Genomic DNA, 21814 nt, shown 5'->3' with positions numbered 1-21814 from the left:
GGGGGAGTAGTTAACTAAGTCAACCGGGCGACGGCAATGACCGATCGTCCGAAAGCTCGCTCCGGCCAAATTGCTGACCCAGCGTCTGGCCGGAAGCTCGTGCATAGCGGGCAAGCACTGCCCATTGGAGTGGCCGCTATAAGTCTCACTTTTGTTAGTTCTTAAGTTCAGTTCTCCTTTTTCATTAATGAAATAAAGAACCAGCGCTCCTGCATTGAAACTCCGACGATCCGTCGTAAAACACTTATCATTACAAATCTGACTGAGTCTCTAGGCCAGCAGATAAAGAGGGACAGTCATCCCTCCAACATAATCTTCCTGATTGATATTCTACGGCCAGCCGGCTAGAAGTCATCAAAGGGCCTGTTGTCCCAATCATCACCTTTCCATATCTTGTTAATTGGAGTGGAAATTGTCGACGGCGGTTCATCACTTAACCACATCATATTAATTTGTACATGAATAAACACCGAATGTTTATGGTAAATTTATTACAAATAATAAAAAAACGAAGAGCGCACAAAAAAAAAACACGTTCGTCCGCTTTACGAAAAATAGAGGAAGGGGAGATAACGAGAGGTTTGCGGACAAAAAAAATAAAAAAATAAATAGAAAAAATGAATTTAATGTATTTTATTAATAAAATGTTCGTTATTAAGAACTGGCCGCGTCCGCACTCGGAAAAAATACTCCCAAATAATTTTTAGTTTCTTTTTCTCTTGTGGATGGCACTTTGTCATTAGTCGCAACGGCATTCTGAAAAAATATCTCAAACAATTTACAGCTTCTTTTTACACCGCTTCTCAAGTGTTGGCTCATAACCGAAAATAGGTTGAAGAGTCCTACACGAATGCGAAAAACAATGAAAACTTGCAACAGCGAATGAGGTAACATATATGCATACTAAGCCCAAAAAAACTGATATCAAATAAAATAAGAAAGGAAAGCTAACTTCGGTGGGAGCCAAATTTTATATACCCTTGCAGTTGAGTCGCAATCCGCTAAGTGGCGACACGCATCTTATATAATTAGATATATAGCGGATTGTATATAGTCGGCCGATCCTTATGAAATTTGGCATATCGAATTATTTTGCCCAAAGAGGAACCCCCATTGAAACTCCCATCCTTCTAACTTGAAAAACAACGAAGTTATAGCATTTCCGATCAATCAGTTATATGGCAGCTATAGGATATAGTCGGCCGATCCTTATGACAAATCAGATTGTTTTTCCCAAAATAGAATCTGTACCAAATCCCATCTTTCTAACTTAAAAAACACCAAAGTTATGCCCATTTCGATCGTTCTATGACAGCTATAGGATATAGTCGGCCGATCCTTATAAAATTTTTGGTCAAATATAACATGTGTGGAAAGTCCCAACCCTCTAACTTAAAAAACAACAAAGTTATGGCATTTCGGATCAATCAGTTATATGGCAGCTTTAGGATATAGTCGACCGATCCCGGCCGGTACGACTTATATACTGCCTGCAAAAGAAAGAAGGGTGTGTGCAAAGTTTCAGCTCGATATCTTTAAAACTGAGAGAGTAGTTTGCGTAGAAACAGACAGACGGACATGCTCATATCGACTCAGGAGGTGATCCTGATCAAGAACATATATACTTTATAGGGTCGGAGATGTCTCCTTCTGCAATGCAGGCACACTTTTGGCCAAAAAATGTAATACCGTCTATAAGGGTATAAAAACTTCTTGACGGGGTAAAGTAACGGTGGAAAGCCTGCATGTCATGCCCAAGACATCTGATATCAATTTTGATGACGAAAAAATGCTATAAATGTGTACAAAATGACACATTTTTTGTCATCAAAATTGATATAAAATATTTTGGGCGTGACATGCGGGTTCGTCAAGGGGTTTTTTATTTGATATATATAAGCGCAATTTATTTCAACTTGATTATTTTGTTGATTATAAATTTGTGGTAGTTTTGAAAGGTTGAAGGCCGAACGAAGAAGTCAGAACTCGGGGGCGCGACTTAACGCTTGATGCTGCGGAGCGACCGGAAGATTCCGTGAGAGCGCAAGTCAACTCTTACGTATGACGGCAGATGCAGATGCCCGATCGAATGCACGGGAGCGGGTGACGCGAATAGAGAAAGAGAGAGCGAGCGCGAGTGGACGGAGAGTGACGTCATGGGAGTTTCTTTCAATACCTTATTGACCAGACATACTCTCCCATTGGAAGATGAGTTTTCAACCAAATCTTGAAGGGAAAACAAGAACAATCTGTTGACTGCAAGCCTTGTAGCTCCGGACACTGTCCTCAGCAAAACCACCCGACACACTCCGTCATCTCCGACGACCAATTCTGTTACTCTCGCCAAGGGCCACATCATTAGCGGTAAGTTTTCGTATTTCATGTTTCGGAGCCGTAGAGACGCATGGATAAAAGTCACCGAGACGGGCAGCAGAGGTGTGAAGGCGGTCAGCAGCACAGCGATAATCAGGTGCAGGAAGAGGTATCCTACGAGAAGGGCACCCGTCAGGATTTTCCATTTCTGCTGGGCGTTCTGCTCTGCGGAGTATGCATTTCTGCCGGTTAAACGGCTAGCAATGAAGTTGAACTTGGACTTTCTACTGAAGAACTGCCAGATCACAGCGATGTTCAGGGCCTGGACAATCAGGCCACTGATGATCGCCGGTTGACAGACAATCATAAGGACGTAGATGGCCAGGAAGAGCAGAGAATAGTTAGCTTCGTAGTAGAGCAAATTCTGTACCACTCGGTTGCCCCACATGTCGAAGTCCTTGAGATTGGGCAGCTGAAAACGTGCGGATACGAGAATGAAGTCGTCCAGGATGCCCAGTAGTGGAAACTGAAGCAGCTCGTACAATAATCCAGCTCCAATTAGCAAATCAACTGGCTGAGGAAGTGGAATTCCAGAGCGGTTCCGGATTAGAATATTGGCAGTGGGTAGCAGCACCACATCACATAAACGATCCTTGGCTACGAAAAAATTGACGGCAGCGGCCGCTGAACGAGAAACAGCGTCGTTGGATGCGGAAACCTCGGAAGAGGGGTGTTGGCCTTAGATACCATCTGACGAGCTTCCACCAAAATGCAGCAGACTATGATGCCTGCGTCCACACGTACGGTAGCTTGAAGCATTCCAATGCCGAGATAGGTGACCAAATCCAAGGTACTTACGGAAGAAATCCAGCCGCCTACCTTCGACAGAACGACCCTCAGGCGACAAACTTAATAACATTGGGCAGGAGTTTATTACGTGAGAATGGCCACCACAGATCATGCATGTGGACGAGTTTGTAATCATAAATGTTATCTGGATTAAAGGATCTACGTCGTCTTACCGCAGGGTTTGGTGCATATGGCGTTGTCGGGAAATCCATGCTCTCCTGAGTCCAACTTTGCAACCAAGCAACTTTGCTTGAGGAAACTGGCGATGGACTCCCATGTTGGAATGGAATCCAAGGAATCCGAGTCAGCCTGTTTTCCTTCCACTTAGTTTGTGCGGCATCATCAACCTTCTACAACAGCACTTTGATTATGATGCAGCTAGCAATCTGCCTCGTTATGCCCATGCTTGCAAGGGCTTGCATATGCGAACTAAATTTATCCGAAAGCTCGCGAAGCCTCGTCGCCGTTGCGGATTCTATGGCCCTCAGATGCAGTATCTCATTAACATGAGCTTGAAAAATAAACCAGCGACTGTTAAAGCTTTTTTTAACGGCTCCAAGGCGACTTCATAGATTTTTGTCAGACAGGCAGACTCACGAAGGAAAGGCCGCAACGAAGGGGGACAGGAATCCTTGAAGATCCTTAAAAGGACAACAGCAATTTGACACTTTCAAAAAACTGATTCATTTTCGCAAAAAAAAAATTTTATTTGGTTCGTTTATTTATTGATAGCTCAAGACCTACTGTGAAACAGTTTTATAAAGGGTAATATATGTATGAGCAATTGTAGCAGTCTGCGAACAAAAAATGCAATATGCGTAAATAATGAATTATAATTTTTTTTATTTCCTTTATATAAATTTTCAATTGAAAATAATTTAACTAATTATTTTTCCAAGCACAATCACTCCGGGGTTCACCAATGTTAAGTAACCGAGCGTTTTGTCGGAGCCGTAAAAAATACTCCGAATTCCAGTTTTTTAATAAATACAAATTCGGTTTGATACCAATTAGCAATTTAGCAATTTATTTGAACTTGATGAATTTTTTGTTTACAAATTTGTGGTACGTTTGAAGAACGCGGGGGCGCGGCTCAAAGCTTGATACTGCGTAACGACCTAGAGATACCGAGAGACGGAGAGTGACGTCACGGGTGGTTCTTTCAATAAATTATTTCCGGTCAGATTTTCCGGCGGTTGCTTGACCCGACAATGGGCATAAATTTTTTTTTTAATTTATATGTCTAAGAGGATGGGCAATAATGGGCACCTTTTGGTATTTTAATTTTTTATTTTTAAGATTTGGAGAATCAAGTAACTTGAAAAGTAAATGCTATTTAAAAATTCTAAAAGATGGGCATTGGTGAAGAAAGGGCGTTCTTCTTGTAATTTTTGGGCTGTTGTCCAGGGAGGTGGCGTTTGTTTTTTGAATAATAGCAACTTTATGTGCGCTAATCCTTTATTTATTTTCTTCTTCACGCCCCCACGCTTTGCAATAGCTCCACCATCTCGCTCAGTTAAAACTTTTTGTTCGACGAGGTACTTGCAGCCTCAACTTCCGATCTCTAGTTCTCTCTAGAGGTGCCCTGTCTTGTGAATATAATCCTGTTGTAATTCCTTGCAAGATTTTTCTGTGTTGGCATAATTTTGTTAATTGCTTTAAAGGCAATTTATCCGGTGTGTAGACACTTCAAAGTTATTATATACACGAACCTTGGCTGGTTTTTATACCCTTGCAGAGGGTATTATGATTTTGATCCAAATTGTGCAACGCAGTAAGAAGACATCTCCGACCCTATAAAGGATATATATTCTTGATCAGTATCACCTCCTGAGTCGATATAATCATATCTGTCTGTTTCTACGTAATATTGTCTCTCAGTTTTAATGCTATCTACTTGAAACTTTGCACACAGCCTTCTCTTGCTTGCAAGCAAAATATAAGTCGGAACAGCCGGGATCCTATAGCTGCCGTATAACTGAACGATCGGAAATGGCACAACCTTGCCATTTTTAAAAATGATTGTGGCTGTTTCCGACATTTTTATTAGAAAATTGTCTTATTCTATATTTCATATTAGGGAAAGTATGTATATATATGGCAGCTATATGATATAGTTGACCGATCCCGGCCGTTCCGACTAATATACTGCCTGCAAACAAATGAAGGATGTGTGCAAGAGATTTTATTTCTTAAGTGTTTATGTGGGGTTTATACTCACTTGAAGAGGTTACATGAAAAATACGGTCGGAGCCGAAGTTGATATACCCTTGCAGTTAAGAAGCAGCAAATAATATATACATATATATATAGGATAATATATAGTTGGCCGATCCCTATGAGAATTTCACCATCAAATCCATTTTCTACTAAAAATTTATAAAACAGCCGCAAGCATCTTTAAAAATAGCAAGGTTGTGCCATTTCCGATCGTTCAGTTATATGACAGCTATAGTCGGCCGATCCTTATGATATTTAGCAGGTCGAATTAGATTGCCGAAAATGGAATCCATAGTCCCATCACTCCAGTTTAAAAATCAACAAAGTTATGCCAATTTCGATCGTTCAGTTATATGACAGCTATTCCTATATCTTTATAGTCGGCCGATCCTTATGAAATGTAGATATGATATTTTGGCCAAATATAACATGTGTAAAAAGTCCCAACCCTCTAACTTAAAAAACACTGAAGGTTTGGCATTTCCCATCAATCAGTTATATGGCAGCTATATGATATAGTTGACCGATCCCGGCCGTTCCGACTAATATACTGCCTGCAAACAAATGAAGGATGTGTGCAAAGTTTTAGCTCGATAGCTTTAAAATTGAGAGACTAGTTTGCATAGAAATTATGTCCGTCTGTCGGACATGCTCATATCGACTCAGGAGGTGATCCTGTTCAAAAATATATTTCCTTTATAGGGTCGGACATGTTCTCCTTCACTGCGTGGCACACTTTTGACCAAAATTGTAATACCCTCGGCAAGGGTATAAAAAAATCGTTTGTTTAATACCTTGTAAATACTATCTCGAAGACCCGGGTAAAATTTCATTAGGATCGGTTGAGTAGTTGGCGAGAAATCTTGGCAACCGACTTTAAAAATATAGTTTTGAGAACAACGCCTTTAAAGGTTTGCGCTCTGCCTATACCTGACCTCGAGCGTCCGGGACCGCAAGAAATGTGTATGCCTAAGCGTGGTGGTCATGTGGTCAAGCAGTGGGAAAATGCTCACACTTGCACTACAAAGTACAATAAATACTAACTATAATGATTCAACATTTTCATTTTATTTGCAGCTTCCGGAGTTATGATGATTTGTTTTATTTGGAAAGTGATATTGTTGAATATCATTATCAATGTAGCCGAATCTTATAAAAATAATGGTAAGGTAAACAAGCTATTTATGCATTTTTTATTCTAGACATTAAGATTTTCTAAGCATTTTTTGAGAACTTCTGCGTCTGATTATTTTTGTCTGAAACATGTCGATCAAACAGTCTCACATTAGTTCAGTTTTATGGCATAACAAATTTTTGTTTTCACTATTATAATTGACAATATTGATTTTAAGAAGTTTTTCTCCGTCGGAATCGTTATATCCCGGCTGAGGGTATTATAATTTTGGTCAAGGGTGTGCAACGCTGCCTTAAAATGATCGGAATGGACACAACTTTGTTGTTTTTTAAGCTAGGTGGGACTTTTTTCGGATTCCATTTTGAGCACCTTATCCGATCTGTTAAATTTCATAAGGATTGGCCGACTATATCTTGTAGGTGCCATATAAGTAAACGATCGGAAATGGCTCAACGTTGCTATTTTTAAAGATGCATGGGGCTGTTTCCAATATTTTTATTAGAAAATGGATTTGATAGTGAAATTTTCATAATGATCGGCCAAATATTTACTATCCGATATATATATTATTATATGCTGCTACGTAACTGCAAGGGTATATCAACTTCGGCTCCGCCAGCTTTCCATCTTCCTTTTCTTTGGAATACTTATGGGAAGTAGAAATTTCTTATTTTTGCTGAGCATATTATGGTAAAATTAATGAGAAGGTGCTTAAAACAAATAAGTCGTGTCATATCCAATAAATATTCTAGTACCTGTTGGTGATGGATATAGAATTTACCAATGTAGAAGCTATCTGGCTTACATATACAGGAACACAAAGCATATAACTGTCCGTATAAGATGCAATGCACTCCTAAATCTAAACACATAATTTTTGATTGCTGTATGCAGTTATTTTATTGCAATAAGTAAGGAACCAAATAAACAATATCAGCAGCAATTACTGGCCTTATTAACCTAAAGTATACCACAGTTGCACAGCATGATACCGAACTCTGAAGAATCACCACTCGCAACTCACTCAAGGTATCAACAGTCGGCTGTAATCCACTATTAATACTACATAAAATCTTGATCGCAGGTTAACTTATTCTCCAAAGGAATGGCTGATACACTGGGGCTACAATTGGTACCAATACTTTTGTACCTCACCTGAATATTTTAACCGGTGCAATATGGATGGAATCAATTTCAACTCCCAACCCTTTTGACATCCTTAATAATGTGTGCACTGCAAATAACCTGAATGTTGCTAAGCTACTAAAAATGTTCGTAAAGCAAAACATATCGAAACAACACTACAATATATTTATTGGAAAGGAGCAACTAGGTTTTCGGCGACGTTGAGCAAGACCGTGAAAGAGTATGGCTTAGTGCGCAAAAAATAAAAACTGACAATAGAAAAACCTTTTTTATGTTAAGCTCCGCTTTACATAATGAATATATATTTTGTTCTTTCTGCTGATCGTAATATATTTCCCTTGTTGCTTGCAGGCTTTCAAAAACATTCTTTAAAGACAGCATACATTATTTAGCTACAATGCGTTTTGTTAGTTCCAGTCACTGTTTTCAAGACTGCTGGATGATAAACTCCATCCTTTCCACGAATAAGTTTCATGACCCTCACAAGCGTCCTCTTCTTAGAGCACTTGATGTACCACTCAGGTATTCTTCCTTCCAACTGGACCGAAAGATTTGCTGGATGAAATATGCCAAGTCTCAAGACGGCTCAACTTTAGGGCTATAGGCAGTGTTCAATTATAGATGATACAGGAAACGTGCAGGAGTCTGAAAGTATAGGTCAGCCGAATCATTTTAAAGACAGACAAGAGCCCATGAGTTAATTATTGCGGGAATCTGTCATAGTAATGTAGTGCGTGGATTCTTTGATTTCCCCGATAATCCTGGGTATTCGTTTAGTTTAAATAAAGAAGGAGCTCGGAAAGAAATCGGTAGATAGATCCTTAATCAGTGGCTGAAAAAGATGTTGAAGTGATTTTCATCTCGTATCCAAGCGAGTATCATACCCACAATAATAAGCTTCATTATAAAGCCCCGAATTGTTGAGGGTACCTCGGCCATTAGTCTGGCTGAGGCACCCGGAAGCTCCAGTTTTGGGACTATGACGCGAACACAATAATCGAATATTTTCCTTGAAATCATTAGTCTGGGTCTCGTAGAAAAATCTTGGATCTTGCATAGGTAATCTGCATTTCATTGAGAGAGAATGAAAAATCGGAGAAACCTCATTCAACGGATCTGAGAGGAACTCTTGCATATTTTTAACCAGTCTGAAAAGATTGAGGACGTCTCTCGATGGCCTCGATTATAGGAATGTCTTAGAATTTATGCTTTAATAGGAGCCAAACGGAAAATGCGCCTGTGTTCAGTCTACATGATTATAAGCGAAGTGCTCCTCACAATATTTTTTTTAACATCGACTTTTCAACATCGACGAGGAAATTTTTGTCAAGTTGTTCATCAAGCACCTTCCTCGATTTGGCAGGGGACATGTGGAAAAAATCTGTTACCGAAATCTAATTTTCTGTAAAATTGGAAGGCCAGGTCACAAATGGAGCTGGGCATCCGATAATCTGGCCAAAGAAAAGACTGGAAGCAATCAGTAAATCAATGCACTCATGGTAGAAGGCTCATGGATGGTGGGATCGATGAGCACAACATTTTCCGGAATATTCCACTTTGAAGTATTTATATGATACTAGCAAACCCGGCGAACTCCGTTTTGCCACCAGATGGTTTTATTTCTTTTGGTGATTTTTTTTTGTTTTTTGGTCTGATTTTAACACAAACAAGGCGGATGATTTCCCAACTCGTGAACGAAACGTATAACTGCCCATGTGAAAAACAATGATTTTCTAAATTTATCCCGCAAACACTAAGCGATTGGCCTTGCGACTTGTTAATTGTCAATGCGAACGCAAGGTGAACTGGAAATTGCAATCGTTTGAAGTCAAACGGAAGATCAGTCGGAATCATTGGTATTCGAGGAAACACACATTTTCACCTGCGTACTTTCCATTGATAAAATTCGGCATACTACTACATCATCGGAATTTGTTATGAAATCAACGGATTTGTATGTCACCATATCGCCAGCCATTTTTGCTTGAATGGTGGAATTCAGTGCGTGAACATCATTATTCTTTATTTTATTAAATCGGCAAAAGTCGTTGGTAAGAATAATTAATCCGGATGCCGCATAAACTGAAACTTTTCCATTTCCAACAGCTAAAAATTGTTTGGAAAATTGTGCAGCACTTTGATCATTTTGAAGTTTAACTCTCATACTAGTGGTTAGCGATAATGTTTTTACGTTATTCCAAAAAGATGATGCCTTCAGGCAAGCATTCAATTCATTGGCAGGTGTTCCACAGAGAATTACTGCCAACATCTGCCTGAAATCGCCTGCCAACAATATCATCAAGCCGCCAAAGATGTTATTTCGCCAAAGATCCTTCAGTGTGAAATTAAGTGCTTCAAGTGATTTCTTATGTGCCATTGTGCACTCATCCCAAACAATGAGCTTGCATTGCATCAACAATTTTCCCATTGCACTAGATCGGGAAATATTGCATGTTGGAGTATCAATTGTGTTTAAATTGAATGGCAACTTAAGTGCAACAGAACAGAATGTGCAAAACGACCGCCATCTAGAAGAGTCGCCGCAATTCTAGATGCTGCTAACGCCAAAGCTGTATCACATCTTGATTGAATAGTGGTCAAAATCAATGAAATGACAAACGTTTTCCCTGCTCCTCCAGGTGCGTCCACACAGAATAGACACCAGTATTATTGTCCACCGCTTGCATTAATATCTCGTATGTGTTTATTCAGAAACGGCAGATTATTTCAATTCCTGCAATGTATCTACATTGTATGGCAGCTCTCGATTTATTTCTTGGTTGAATGTATCGTACATCGATCAATTTGGCGCAATTATTCCTACTTGAATCAGTAGCTTGTATGCTAGTCAAGGGTTGATCCTCAATCAGAATCAATCCTTTATTGTAGATTTCATCGGTTATTTGGATGTCAGGATTGTTCGTTCGAATGTGCAAGCGATGCAAGATATCTTCAAATGTCGTATGTCGTCTTTGTATTGGGGTCATAACTGATTTGGTTGTAAAAGAAAACATGTGGTGATGATAATTGTGAACAGCATTCGTATTTGGTACAGTATATCCCAATGAGATTTGTTCTCCAGCAATCCAAATAGTTGACATGCTTCTCGAAATGTTTGGCATTGGTGGCCATTCAGTTTTCAACGCGCCAATGATTTTGGTCCACCGTGAGATGATGTAATGTGTGTATATGTAGTTTTTATGTGTTGCAATTTATATTTTTGGTGTGAGTGATTGGTTATGCGTGTTGTATCTTTTACCTTCCAAGTCGGCATGAACAAAGGTTTCAGTGGCTGTGGTGGTGCAAGTTTGACTTTTTCACTTGCGCAAATCAATCCAGCCGTTTCTCTTTTCAACTTTTTTTTTATTAAAGTTGCTTTTATTTCTTGAATCTTCTCTTTGAGAGACTAACAAAAGGTGTATAAAATCTTATATTTTTAACTTAACTAACAGTCATGTTGACTGATACAGAGTTAGACGGCCAGAGTTAGAATAGATTGCTGGGTTGGAAGGTCGTTCCATCGCAGGTCCCGATAGAAACCCGAGTCAATCCCAGAGCGAGGAGATTTGGGTGCGAAGACAGTTTTTCTTTGTAGAACTCTTTTTGCTTCTGAATTTCGTCTTTCACTGCGAGGATGCCCAGATCCCGGTGGATGTTTTCGTTGCGAACATACCAAGGTGCCCCAGTGATAATTCTCATTTGATTTTTGATTGTGCGCGCTGTATGATGTCTATGTTACTACTGCTTGCGTTCCCCCACAGCTAGGAGCCATACGTCCAGATTGGCTTTAGGACTGAATTGTAGAGTAGTAGCTTGTAGTCCAGGCACAGTGGCGATCACTGTTCTTGTGAACACTTTTGTTCTTTTATTTTAATGCGCCAATCGGACAGCCTCCTTTCCACCAATATTAGTTGATTAGCCTGTCGGTTTGTTACTTGCGTTGAGCATCTGGAGCGACTAAGGGTAGCGGTATCGACGGCGAACGTTGACGTTGTTAGTTGTGCGTTTGTGGGAATATCCGCAGTATACAAAACATATAGACACGGGCCGAGTGCGCTTCCTTGTGGAACTCCAGTTTCGATGATGTAGTTGCCCGAAGTAGCTGCATTGCATCTCACGGAGAATACCCTATTGTAGAGGTATGATTCCACTAGGTTGTGTATGAGTCCATTAAGCCAAATACGGTCGAAAGCTTGGGATACGTCGAGAAAAATAGCACTGCAGTGTTCTCGCTGTTCGAAGGCTGAGCGTATTTCGGATGTTAATCTGTTCACTTTTTCGATGGTTCCGTGGTTTCTTCGGAAGCCAAATTGGTGTGCCGGGATAATTTTGCAAGCTTCCAGATGTGGTGTTATTCGAGTAATCAAGCATTTTTCAAACAATTTAGACAAACAAGATAGAAGGCTTATTGGTCTGTACGATGACGGTGTTTTGTGGTCTTCTCTAGGCTTCGGTATCGTTATAATGATGGATTTAATTTGGGAAATAGCTAAGATTAATGATACCAATTAATAGTTTACCGACGACCTCTATAGCGCATTTTGGAAGTTCAGCATCTTCGGCGTCAGTAGGTCACCTCACTGAGCCTTTTTTGATTTTAGCTCTCTTAAAACTTTTTCGATTTCGTTCGGCCGGAATGAAGGTGCCGTTGGCTGAGGGGTAGCCTTTGGCTGAATGACTGGCAGGAGGAATGAATTTGAGGCAGGGTTTGGCTGGAAGACACTTTGGAGATGTGTAGCAAATGTTTCAGCTCAGTCTTCGTCGCTGCGAGCCCAGCATCCCGAAGAGTTTCTTATCGGGGTGGTCGTTTCGATTGGGGCGCTTAGATTTGGGTGAGCCCTCCACAGGGGATACTTTGTGCTTGTTGATAAAGATTCTGGATGTACCTCAGCTGTACATTTTCTTCCTGTTGGTGAAGAGCCTGGTCGAGTGATTGTGTTGCTTCCTTAGGACTTTGCTTTGAAGCTTGCGCCTCTTTTCTCGCACGAGCTGTTCGATTTGCTGATTAGATTTGTGGTATTTGTTTCGGTCTACTTTCTTCCCTTGAGGAGTAGAGATTTTAGCTGTCGCAACGAGCCCTTCTTCCAGGGCGCTCTTAGTGTAGTCGATGTCCGATTCCATGTTAAACTCCGGGGCGAGTTCTATGAGGGCACTCACGTACTTTTTGTATTTAAGCCAGTTCGTTTTTGGCATCGTCAGGCTAAGGGGGTGTTCGGTTATTCCTATGGCTTATGGCTTTGAAGAAGCGTTAAAAGCACAGGCGAGTGGTCTGATGATAAGTCCGGGACTGCTTTGGCACTTATTAGATTGCAAGATATGTTTTTTTTCACCGCAAAATCAATACGGTCTGGGAGCTTGCGTGTGTCTGTTGGCCATTATGTGGGACTTCCAGGGAAAATATAGTCCAGTTTAATTCTCATATTTATGATTGCATTGTACAATTTCATTCCTCTAGGAGTCACTAGACGTGATCCACAGTGCGTATGTTTGGCGTTGTAGTCTCTTGCGGCTACAAAACGATCCACAAGTGAATTGTAGAAGTCCATAAATTGTTCTTCCTGCAGCGAATTGAGAAACGAGGAGGGCAGTAAACGGCAGCGATTGAAACGTTTCCGTATCTTGACTGAATTTGTATCGCTGTGGCCTGCAAAAAGTTTGTTGCAAACCTTTTGTAAACATGGTGTTTAAAGCGTTCTCTGATTAGAACTCCAGTTCCGCGATGGGCTTTCCCATCTGGACGATCTGTGCGGTAGATTGTAAAGCCTATTATTTGAAAGTTGTATTTGCTTGTAAGATGCGTTTCCACCAGTAGCATAACATCAATATGATTTTCGATCAAGAATCGTGACAATTCTAGTTTTTGCCGTAAGACACTATTGGCGTTCCACATTGATATTCGTAGAGTCTCCATAGACTGTTGTGCTACGAGCAGCTGTATTACCATGTTCTGATTTTGAACAAGTGTTTGCATAGTCGTTTTCATGAATGACATAATCTTCATCATCCTCTCTTTATCTTGAAGCGGAAGGGCGTTTTTTTTTTGCACACTGCGTTTTTACAAAATTTGTAATAAGCTTACCATAAACAATCAGTGTTTATTCCTATACACATTACAAAAAATAAATAAAAAAATTGTAATTTTTAGATCCGTATCTCTTTGCGTGTGCAGTGATATATTTGGAGGTAAAATAATAATTTGATTAATTTTCCTTTCAAACATAGCCCTGCTCTGCTTCTTCATCTCTTACGGTGTTGCTCCTATTCTATTGCTTCTATTCCCGCACAATAGAGATTCTTATCTCTATTCTTTGCATTTTCCCCCGTGGTACAGTGATTCAAGGTTCCCCAATAATAAAAACAAATAATATTAATAAATTAATTACTTCATTTTTAATAATCTTTAATAAATTAATTATTTAATTTTTAATAATCTTTAATAAATTAATTATTAAATTTTTAATATTCTTTAATAAAATAATTATGATATTTTCTGCAGTACGAGCTGTACGAGCATGCACTGGTGTTCTCACATCTTCTACAGGCCCAGTTTGCTCGAGTTTTTCCACGATTTTAGCGATTGTACGCACATTTGGGCGATCAAATTGACGAAAAAAAAACACAAAGTGCCCCATATTCATTCTGATTTGAACGCCCATTTTCATAATAAGTCTGGATAACTTTAACACGTTGTTGGATTGTGTATCCCTTCATGGTTCAAATTGAGTAAGTCTGAAATGGAGAAATGTCAAATAATTTTCGGAAAAAAACTGGTTCACATTCAACATCGGCCCTTGAAATTTAATCACCCTTTACATCCTTTACATAGAGTCTCCTCGCGCACGCCAAGTCATGCAGATCGTCACCTCGTGGACTGCCGTCCACACTGATTTCGTAATTCGTTTTTTTTTTTGTAATTGAATTTAAAATTTTTTTTTTTTTTTTTCCGTTGCATTTATTTCTTGAATCTTCTCTTTGGGAGACTAACAAAAGGTGTATCAAATCTTATATTTTTAACTTAACTATCAGTCATGTTGACTGATACAGAGTTAGACGGCCCTTAAAATCGATTGCTGGGTTGGAAGGTCGTTGCGTCGCAGGCGCGATCTGCTAGAAACCCGAGTCAATCCCTGAGCGAGGGGTTTTGGGTGCGAAGACAGTTTTTCTTTGTAGGACTCTTTTTGCTTCTAAATTTCGTCTTTCACTGCGAGTATGCCCAGATCCCGGTGGATGTTTTCGTTGCGAACATACCAAGGTGCCCCAGAGATACTTCTCAAGATTTTTGATTGTGCGCGCTGTATGATGTCTATGTTGCTGCTGCTCGCATTCCCCCACAGCTGGGAGCCATACGTCCAGATTGGCTTTAGGACTGAATTGTAGAGTAGTAGCTTGTAGTCCAGGCACAGTGGCGAACACTGTTCTGGAGAACACTTTTGTTCTTCTATTTTAATGCGCCAATTGGACAGCCTCCTTTCCACCAATATTAGTTGATTAGCCGGTCGGTTTGTTACTTGCGTTGGGCATCTGGAGCGACTAAGGATAGCGGTATCGACGGCGAACGTTGACGTTGTTAGTTGTGCGTTTGTGGGAATATCCGCAGTATACAAAACATATAGACACGGGCCGAGTGCGCTTCCTTGTGGAACTCCACTTTCGATTATTTAGTCGCCCGAAGTAGCTGCATTGCATCTCACGGAGAATACCCTATTGTAGAGGTATGATTCCACTAGGTTGTGTATGAGTCCATTAAGCCAAACACGGTCGAAAGCTTGGGATACGTCGAGAAAAATAGCACTGCAGTGTTCTCGCTGTTCGAAAGCTGAGCTTCCAGATGTTTGCATGCTTTCAGATGTGGTATTATTCGAGTTACATACTGTAACTTTACTTATAGGTAAAATATATAAAACGGCTGCTCTGCCGCTGCGCCGACAACTAGCAAGCCTTAGTGTAAGAAATCAAGAATTCATTCGATTAAAGACACTGAACTGGATTAGTTACATCTTTTTAATTCTACATGGCGACCGTGACTTCGTTTCAAAAGAACCTGAAGAAAAAGTGAACGCCTAATCAAACGAAAAAATAAATGAACAACAATAAGAGCAGCAGCAAGCACAATAGTAGTCCAACAAGAAAACCTGTCCTGTGCAGGATGACCGATAAGATGTTCCAGCAAAACCAGCAACAGCCAAACCAACTTGCGAGGAAAACGGTAAATAAAAATAACTGAGTGAGTTAAGTGCAAGCAATGAGAAGACGCGGAGGTGTTAAAAATAAGGTGAACAAAAGAATAGCACACATTAAGTGGCTGTTATTTACTAAAACACCGACTCTCGCGTGGTCGACTGCACAAAAGTTGCAGACCGAGCTTGATTTTTTAAAAACAAGCCTCACAGAGAGACGCCCAATTGCTGCAACACACTCACATAAAATACAAATTATAAACAAGTTGATAACAAAGTTTCAACCACCGCCAGCGAAGAAGATACCGGCGCTGGTAAAGAAGTGCCCAGCCGACTGCCCCGGACCACTCTACTCTGCGGCATGCAATTGCGCATGCCTGAAGCCCAAGACCAGTGCGAAGTCCCGCCTGAGCCAGTGCGAAGTCCCGCCTGAGCCAGTGCGAAGTCCCGCCTGAGCCAATAGGCCCCGGGCATCTGCAGCAGATCAACAGCGAGATGGACAAACCGTCACTTTCGCCTACGAAGGAGCGTCAGTGAAGCCAAAGGGCGACGACCAGCTAACGCAGAGGATACGGGTCATCAACGTTCAAATAGCAAACGATGACCAAAAATCGGAGCAACGATAACCAAAAGTGAACCCCGGAGCATGCTTGTAGTTATATATAAAATATAAAACATACATACAACATACATACAAATTTTTGTAATGTTTTGGAAACATTTCCGCTCGAAGTATAGCCCGAAAAGCTATGCGAAAAAATAGGTAGGATAAATGTAAAAGAAACAAAAAAAAAAAAGAAAGAATAGGTGAGAAATAATTCGATAAGTAAATTCAGTGAGGAAATAGGTGATAATTATAACTATAATTATAACTTTACAAAAACAACAATGGCTATAGTAGACGTTAAGTCAGTGGATTCCACTGCTAACGTAATAAATAAAGTTGAGCCAAATAACATAAATTTGGAATTTGTAAATATTATGCTATCATATAAAAAACCTCTTGACGAGGTAAAGTACCGGTGACGAACCTGCATGCGAAACCCACAATATCTGATATCAATTTTAGTGACAAAAATATGCTATATAGGTGTACAAACCTTCGGGCGGAGCCGAAGTTGATATACCCTTGCAGTTCAGTTGCAGTTCGCTAGGTGGCGCCACGCATCTTATATTATTAGATATATAGCGGATCGTATATAGTCGGCCGATCCTTATGAAATTTGGCATATTGAATTATTTTTCCCAAAATAGAATCCCATCTTTCTAACTTAAAAAACACCAAAGTTATGCCAATTTCGATCGTTCTATGACAGCTATAGGATATAGTGGGCCGATCCTTATGAAATTTTGTACACAAGATATTTTGGTCAAATATAACATGTGTGGAAAGTCCCAACCCTCTAACTTAAAAAACACCAAAGTTATGGCATTTCCGATCAATCAGTTATATGGCAGCTATAGGATATAGTCGACCGATCCCGGCCGTTCCGACTTATATACTGCCTGCAAAGGAAAGAAGGGTGTGTGCAAAGTTTCAACTCGATAGCTTTAAAACTGAGAGACTAGGTTGCGTAGAAACAGACAGACGGACAGACGGACATGCTCATATCGACTCAGGAGGTGATCCTGATCAAGAATATATATACTTTATAGGGTCGGAGATGTCTCCTTCACTGCGTTGCACACTTTTGACCAAAATTATAATACCCTCTGCAAGGGTATAAATATTCTTGTTTGGCAAGTGACTGATTTTTTTTTTGTTTTTCTTGCACGTGCCGAACAAGAATATTTTTTATATGCAATTTTGTACACCTATATAGCATATTTTCGTCACTAAAATTGATATCAGATATTTTGGGTTTCGCATGCAGGTTCGTCACCGGTACTTTACCTTGTCAAGAGGTTTTTTTATATGATATCAGTTGTTTTTTTGTATATATTGATCTTCAATTACACAGGCCGACAATTTCCAACTTTTTTTTCCTCCACGCATAATTTTACCTGCGCCATAACCTTTAGGCTCCCCTGAACCAAAGTCCAGAACAAACATAGGTTCTATCACCCACAGTTTCCGCGGTACACCTAAGAGAGGAAATTGAAAAAATTTCACCGTATATTGAATTATGCAGGCCGTGTAAGGGCGATGACCATCATTGTTTCTAGTACATATTATTTTTGAAATGTATCTGTACCAACTAAAATTAAAAAATGTTATGTATGTACCATATCTTGGATTTAAGGAAAAACTCGAAATAATTTTATTGAATTTATTATAGGTGGTTAAACAATATTTTCGTCAATTAAATTGGAGTTTTTAATCTCATATTTTCAAAAAGTCGTGGCTGCAGTTAAGCAGAAGCTTATATTATTATTATATATATCGGATCCTATATAGTTGTCCGATCCTTATGGGAATTTCACCATCAACAAAATTTCTAATAAAAATATTGGAAACAGCCCCAAGCATCTTTAAAAATAGAAAGGTTGTGCCATTTCCGATCGTTCAGTTATATCGCAGGTATAGGATATAGTTGGCCGATTCTTATGAACATAGGATTAGATTGCCCAAAACGGAAACCGTAGACAGTACCATCATTCTAGCTTCAAAAACAACAAAAATAAGCCAATTATCCTAATAAAATTTTGCAAATCGGATAAGACTTCCCAAAATGCAATCTTTACTAAGTCCCATCCTTCTAGCTTAAAAAAAAACAAGAAAGGAAAGCTAACTTCTGGCGGAGCCGAAGTTGATATACCCTTGCAGTTCAGTCGCAGTCCGCTAGGTGGCACCACGCATCTTATATTATTAGATATATAGCGGATCGTATATAGTCGGCCGATCCTTATGAAATTTCGCATATTGAAATATTTTGCTCAAAGAGTAATCTGTACCAAGTCCCATCTTTCTAACTTAAAAAGCACCAAAGTTATGCCAATTCCGATCGTTCTATGACAGCTATAAGATATAGTCGGCCGATCCTTATGAAATTTTGTACATAAGATATTTTCGTCAAACATAACATGTGTGGAAAGTCCCAACCCTCTAACTTAAAAAACACCAAAGTTATGGCATTTCCGATCAATCAGTTATATGGCAGCTATAGGATATAGTCGACCGATCCCGGCCGTTCCGACTTATATACTACCTGCAAGGAAAAAAAGAATGTGTGCAAAGTTTCAACTCGATAGCTCCAAAACTGAGAGACTAGTTTGCGTAGAAACCGACAGACAGACAGACAGACAGACGGACAGACGGACATGCTCATATCGACTCAGGAGGTGATCCTGATCAAGAATATATATACTTTATAGGGTCGGAGATGTCTCCTTCACTGCGTTGCACACTTTTGACCAAAATTATAATACCCTCTGCAAGGGTATAAAAACAAAGTTATGTCATATCCGATCAATCATATAATAAACATGTATTATATCTAAAATAATTGCGCAAAGATAAAAAATTAAAAAAAATGGGAATTTCCTTTTTCCAGTTTTTCTAGTTAAACCAATTGTTGAATGTAACAATTTATGCGATATAAAATAATAAATATTAGAAAAGTATTGGAGGAGTTGGTTTTCCTGGTTTTTGTTTTTAGCTTTTAATCCATGATTTGGCCCAAAACGGTGGTGGCTGCATTTATTTATATGCATTATATGCTCAGTGGGGGCATGTGCATACAAAGCGTTCTACTCGTAAAATTTTGCATTTTTCTCATTAAGACATGAGACACTGAAACACAAAGCAGAATTACATCAAAATTTGCCACCAAACAACGAAGTTCGAGATTAGCCGAGTGGAGAGCGTTGTGGTTTCTAACACGGGAGGGCCTGAGTTCTAATCCTAGTTGAGTCAATGTTTATGTTTTACTTTTTAAGCCCTTTTTTATTTGGATTTTATTTTTGAAATATTTGAAAATATCTTATGTACAAACTTTCATAAGGATGGGCCGACTATATCCTATAGCTGTCATAGAACGATCGGAATTGGCATAACTTTGGTGTTTTTTAAGTTAGAAAGATGGGACTTGGTACCGATTCCATTTTGGGCAAAATAATCTTATTGGCCAAATTTCATAGGGATCGGCCAACTATATTCAATAGCCGCCATATAACTGAACGATCGGAAATGGCACAACTGCAAGGGTATATCAACTTCGGCTTCGCCCGAAGTTAGCTTTCTTTTCTTGTTTTTCTTTGGGACCTCAAGATTGGTACCTCAACCGACCCGTCCGACATTTCTTTCAGAAGTTATTCAAGAAATTAGATTTTTACAGTTTTTTCAAAAAGTTGTAGAATAATAACACGGTGCGACAGTGAAAAAAAAATTCGATACATATCAATGTTGTCTCATTCATTATGAATAAAACGAGACAAATTTCATCAAAAAATTATGAAAATTGGTGAAGTTATAACGCTAAAAATGGCCGAATTTTTGTAAGTTGTACCGAAAAACTGGCATCAAAATCCGAAAAACACGAATAAAAGTCGAAAACTTCAGTTTCAGGTGTAAAAATTTTGTCCTTTTTGTTCAACAAAATCAAAGATATATTTTTTTTTCAAAAGCTACAACATTTAACTATTGAAAAACAGCGAAACAGCGATTTTGAAATCGGTTGAAAAAAACGCGTTCAGGAATTTTTAAGCGCAAAAAAGTCCCGAAAAACGGGTTTTTTTAAATAAATAAAAATTGGAGGGTTCCAAAAATATAAAAAAAATATTTTTGAGTTCTCTTCAACCAGATTAACAACCTACATTATCTCGTTTCCCAAGTGTATTTCGTTTTTTTTTTGTCGCACAGTGTAATTGCTCATATGACAATAACAAAAATCTTCAATTTTATTCAGGATTGCCAAGAAAAAAATACAGACAAACAGACACACTGGCTTCATTTTGAAAAAACTGTAAAAATCGAATTTCTTGGAGGGCCTGGGTTCGAGTCCAAGTTGAGTCGATGTTGTTTACTTTTTAACCCCTTTTTTATTTGGATTTTATTTTTAAATAAATAAACTAAAATCTGAAAAGGTATACTCCATATTTTTTAGGGTATTGACCAAATATATGCAGACTCCAAAGCAAATTTGCCAATCAAATACACACACATGTATAAGTAAATGCAAGCTTCACAGGAGGCTGCACAAAATGGGTAGCTGCACTTACAGGACTATATCTTGAGTTAACGGATTTTGCCAGATATGAGCGATATATCAAAAGTTGCGTCATCTCAAAAGCTATCTACACGTGCAATATAAAAAGAATCAGTCGAGCAAATTTTGAAAAATAATTTTTTTTCTTAAAAAAAAGTTTATTTTCAGTGTAATTTTTTTTGTGTACTATATAGACGTTTGGTCTCAAAGAAAGTGAAATTTATATTTAAAAAACCATTTCAACGGTGTAAAGCTCTTTTTAATATCTTTCTTAATTATAAAGTTATGAATTTTTTCATTAACAAAGTTTTTTTAATTTTGTGACGTAAACTTAAGGTGTTTCAAAAAGTTGTAGAACAATAGTTGCTCATATGATAGTAACAAACATTTTCCAATTTTTTTCAGGATTTTTAAGAAAAAAATAGTGCAAACAGATAAACCGACAAACCGACGCAAACTGGCTTCATTTTGAAGAAGAAGAAAAAATCGAATTATTCGAATAACTTCTGATAGAAATGTCGGATCGGGTCGACTGAGGTACCAATCGACGCGTATTTTGCTCTAGAATGCGAATATATAAGTTTTTCCTTAAATCCAAAATTAAAACATGGTATGATCTACTGATTTCAATAAGAAAACAAAATTCTTCCATAGAAAAATGTTTGGGGAAAAATCATAAAAGACCAAAAATTAATGTAGAAAATCTGAGATTTCAACTTTGGATGAGTATTCCAAAGATATGGTAACTGCTAGATACCATTTTTTAATTTTAGTTGGTACACATACATTTCAAAAATTATATGTACTAGAAACAATGATGGTCATCG

At 38.8% G+C, this 21814-nt stretch overlaps 2 protein-coding genes across 8 annotated transcripts in view; one reads left to right on the top strand and one right to left on the bottom strand.

The window, feature by feature from the left end:
- Nucleotides 1–1894: 1894 nt before the first annotated feature.
- LOC26515060 lies at nt 1895–3232 on the bottom strand. Its single transcript, XM_044715507.1, has 2 exons — nt 3193–3232; nt 1895–3051 (listed from the first exon to the last, which is right to left on the bottom strand). Exons 1-2 carry the CDS (start codon nt 3230–3232, stop codon nt 2000–2002), a joined length of 1092 nt encoding a protein of 363 aa, XP_044571442.1. The 3' UTR covers nt 1895–1999.
- Nucleotides 3233–6462: 3230 nt separating this feature from the next.
- Nucleotides 6463–21814, top strand: part of LOC26514435 (Down syndrome cell adhesion molecule-like protein Dscam2) — a 1172063-nt gene continuing 1156711 nt past the window's right edge. For all 7 annotated transcript variants that reach the window (XM_044715439.1, XM_044715441.1, XM_044715442.1 and 4 more), the window contains exon 1: nt 6463–6546. In XM_044715439.1, coding sequence (XP_044571374.1) covers nt 6471–6546 — 76 coding nt within the window. In that variant the 5' untranslated portion in view covers nt 6463–6470. The remainder of the gene's footprint in view (nt 6547–21814) is intronic.

The sequence above is a fragment of the Drosophila ananassae genome, chromosome 3L (assembly GCF_017639315.1).
Source record: "Drosophila ananassae strain 14024-0371.13 chromosome 3L, ASM1763931v2, whole genome shotgun sequence".
NCBI lineage: Eukaryota > Metazoa > Arthropoda > Insecta > Diptera > Drosophilidae > Drosophila > Drosophila ananassae.
This window is presented reverse-complemented; position numbering and strand designations above follow the sequence as displayed.

What these genes read in the sequence shown, in the direction of transcription:
- LOC26515060 (XM_044715507.1), bottom strand. Translation starts at nt 3,232, where the DNA reads ATGTTATTAAGTTTGTCGCCTGAGGGTCGTTCTGTCGAAG. An exon ending in TGAGGGTCGTTCTGTCGAAG is followed by an intron (nt 3,052 to 3,192) that starts GTAGGCGGCTGG and finishes ATGGTATCTAAG; the next exon opens with GCCAACACCCCTCTTCCGAG.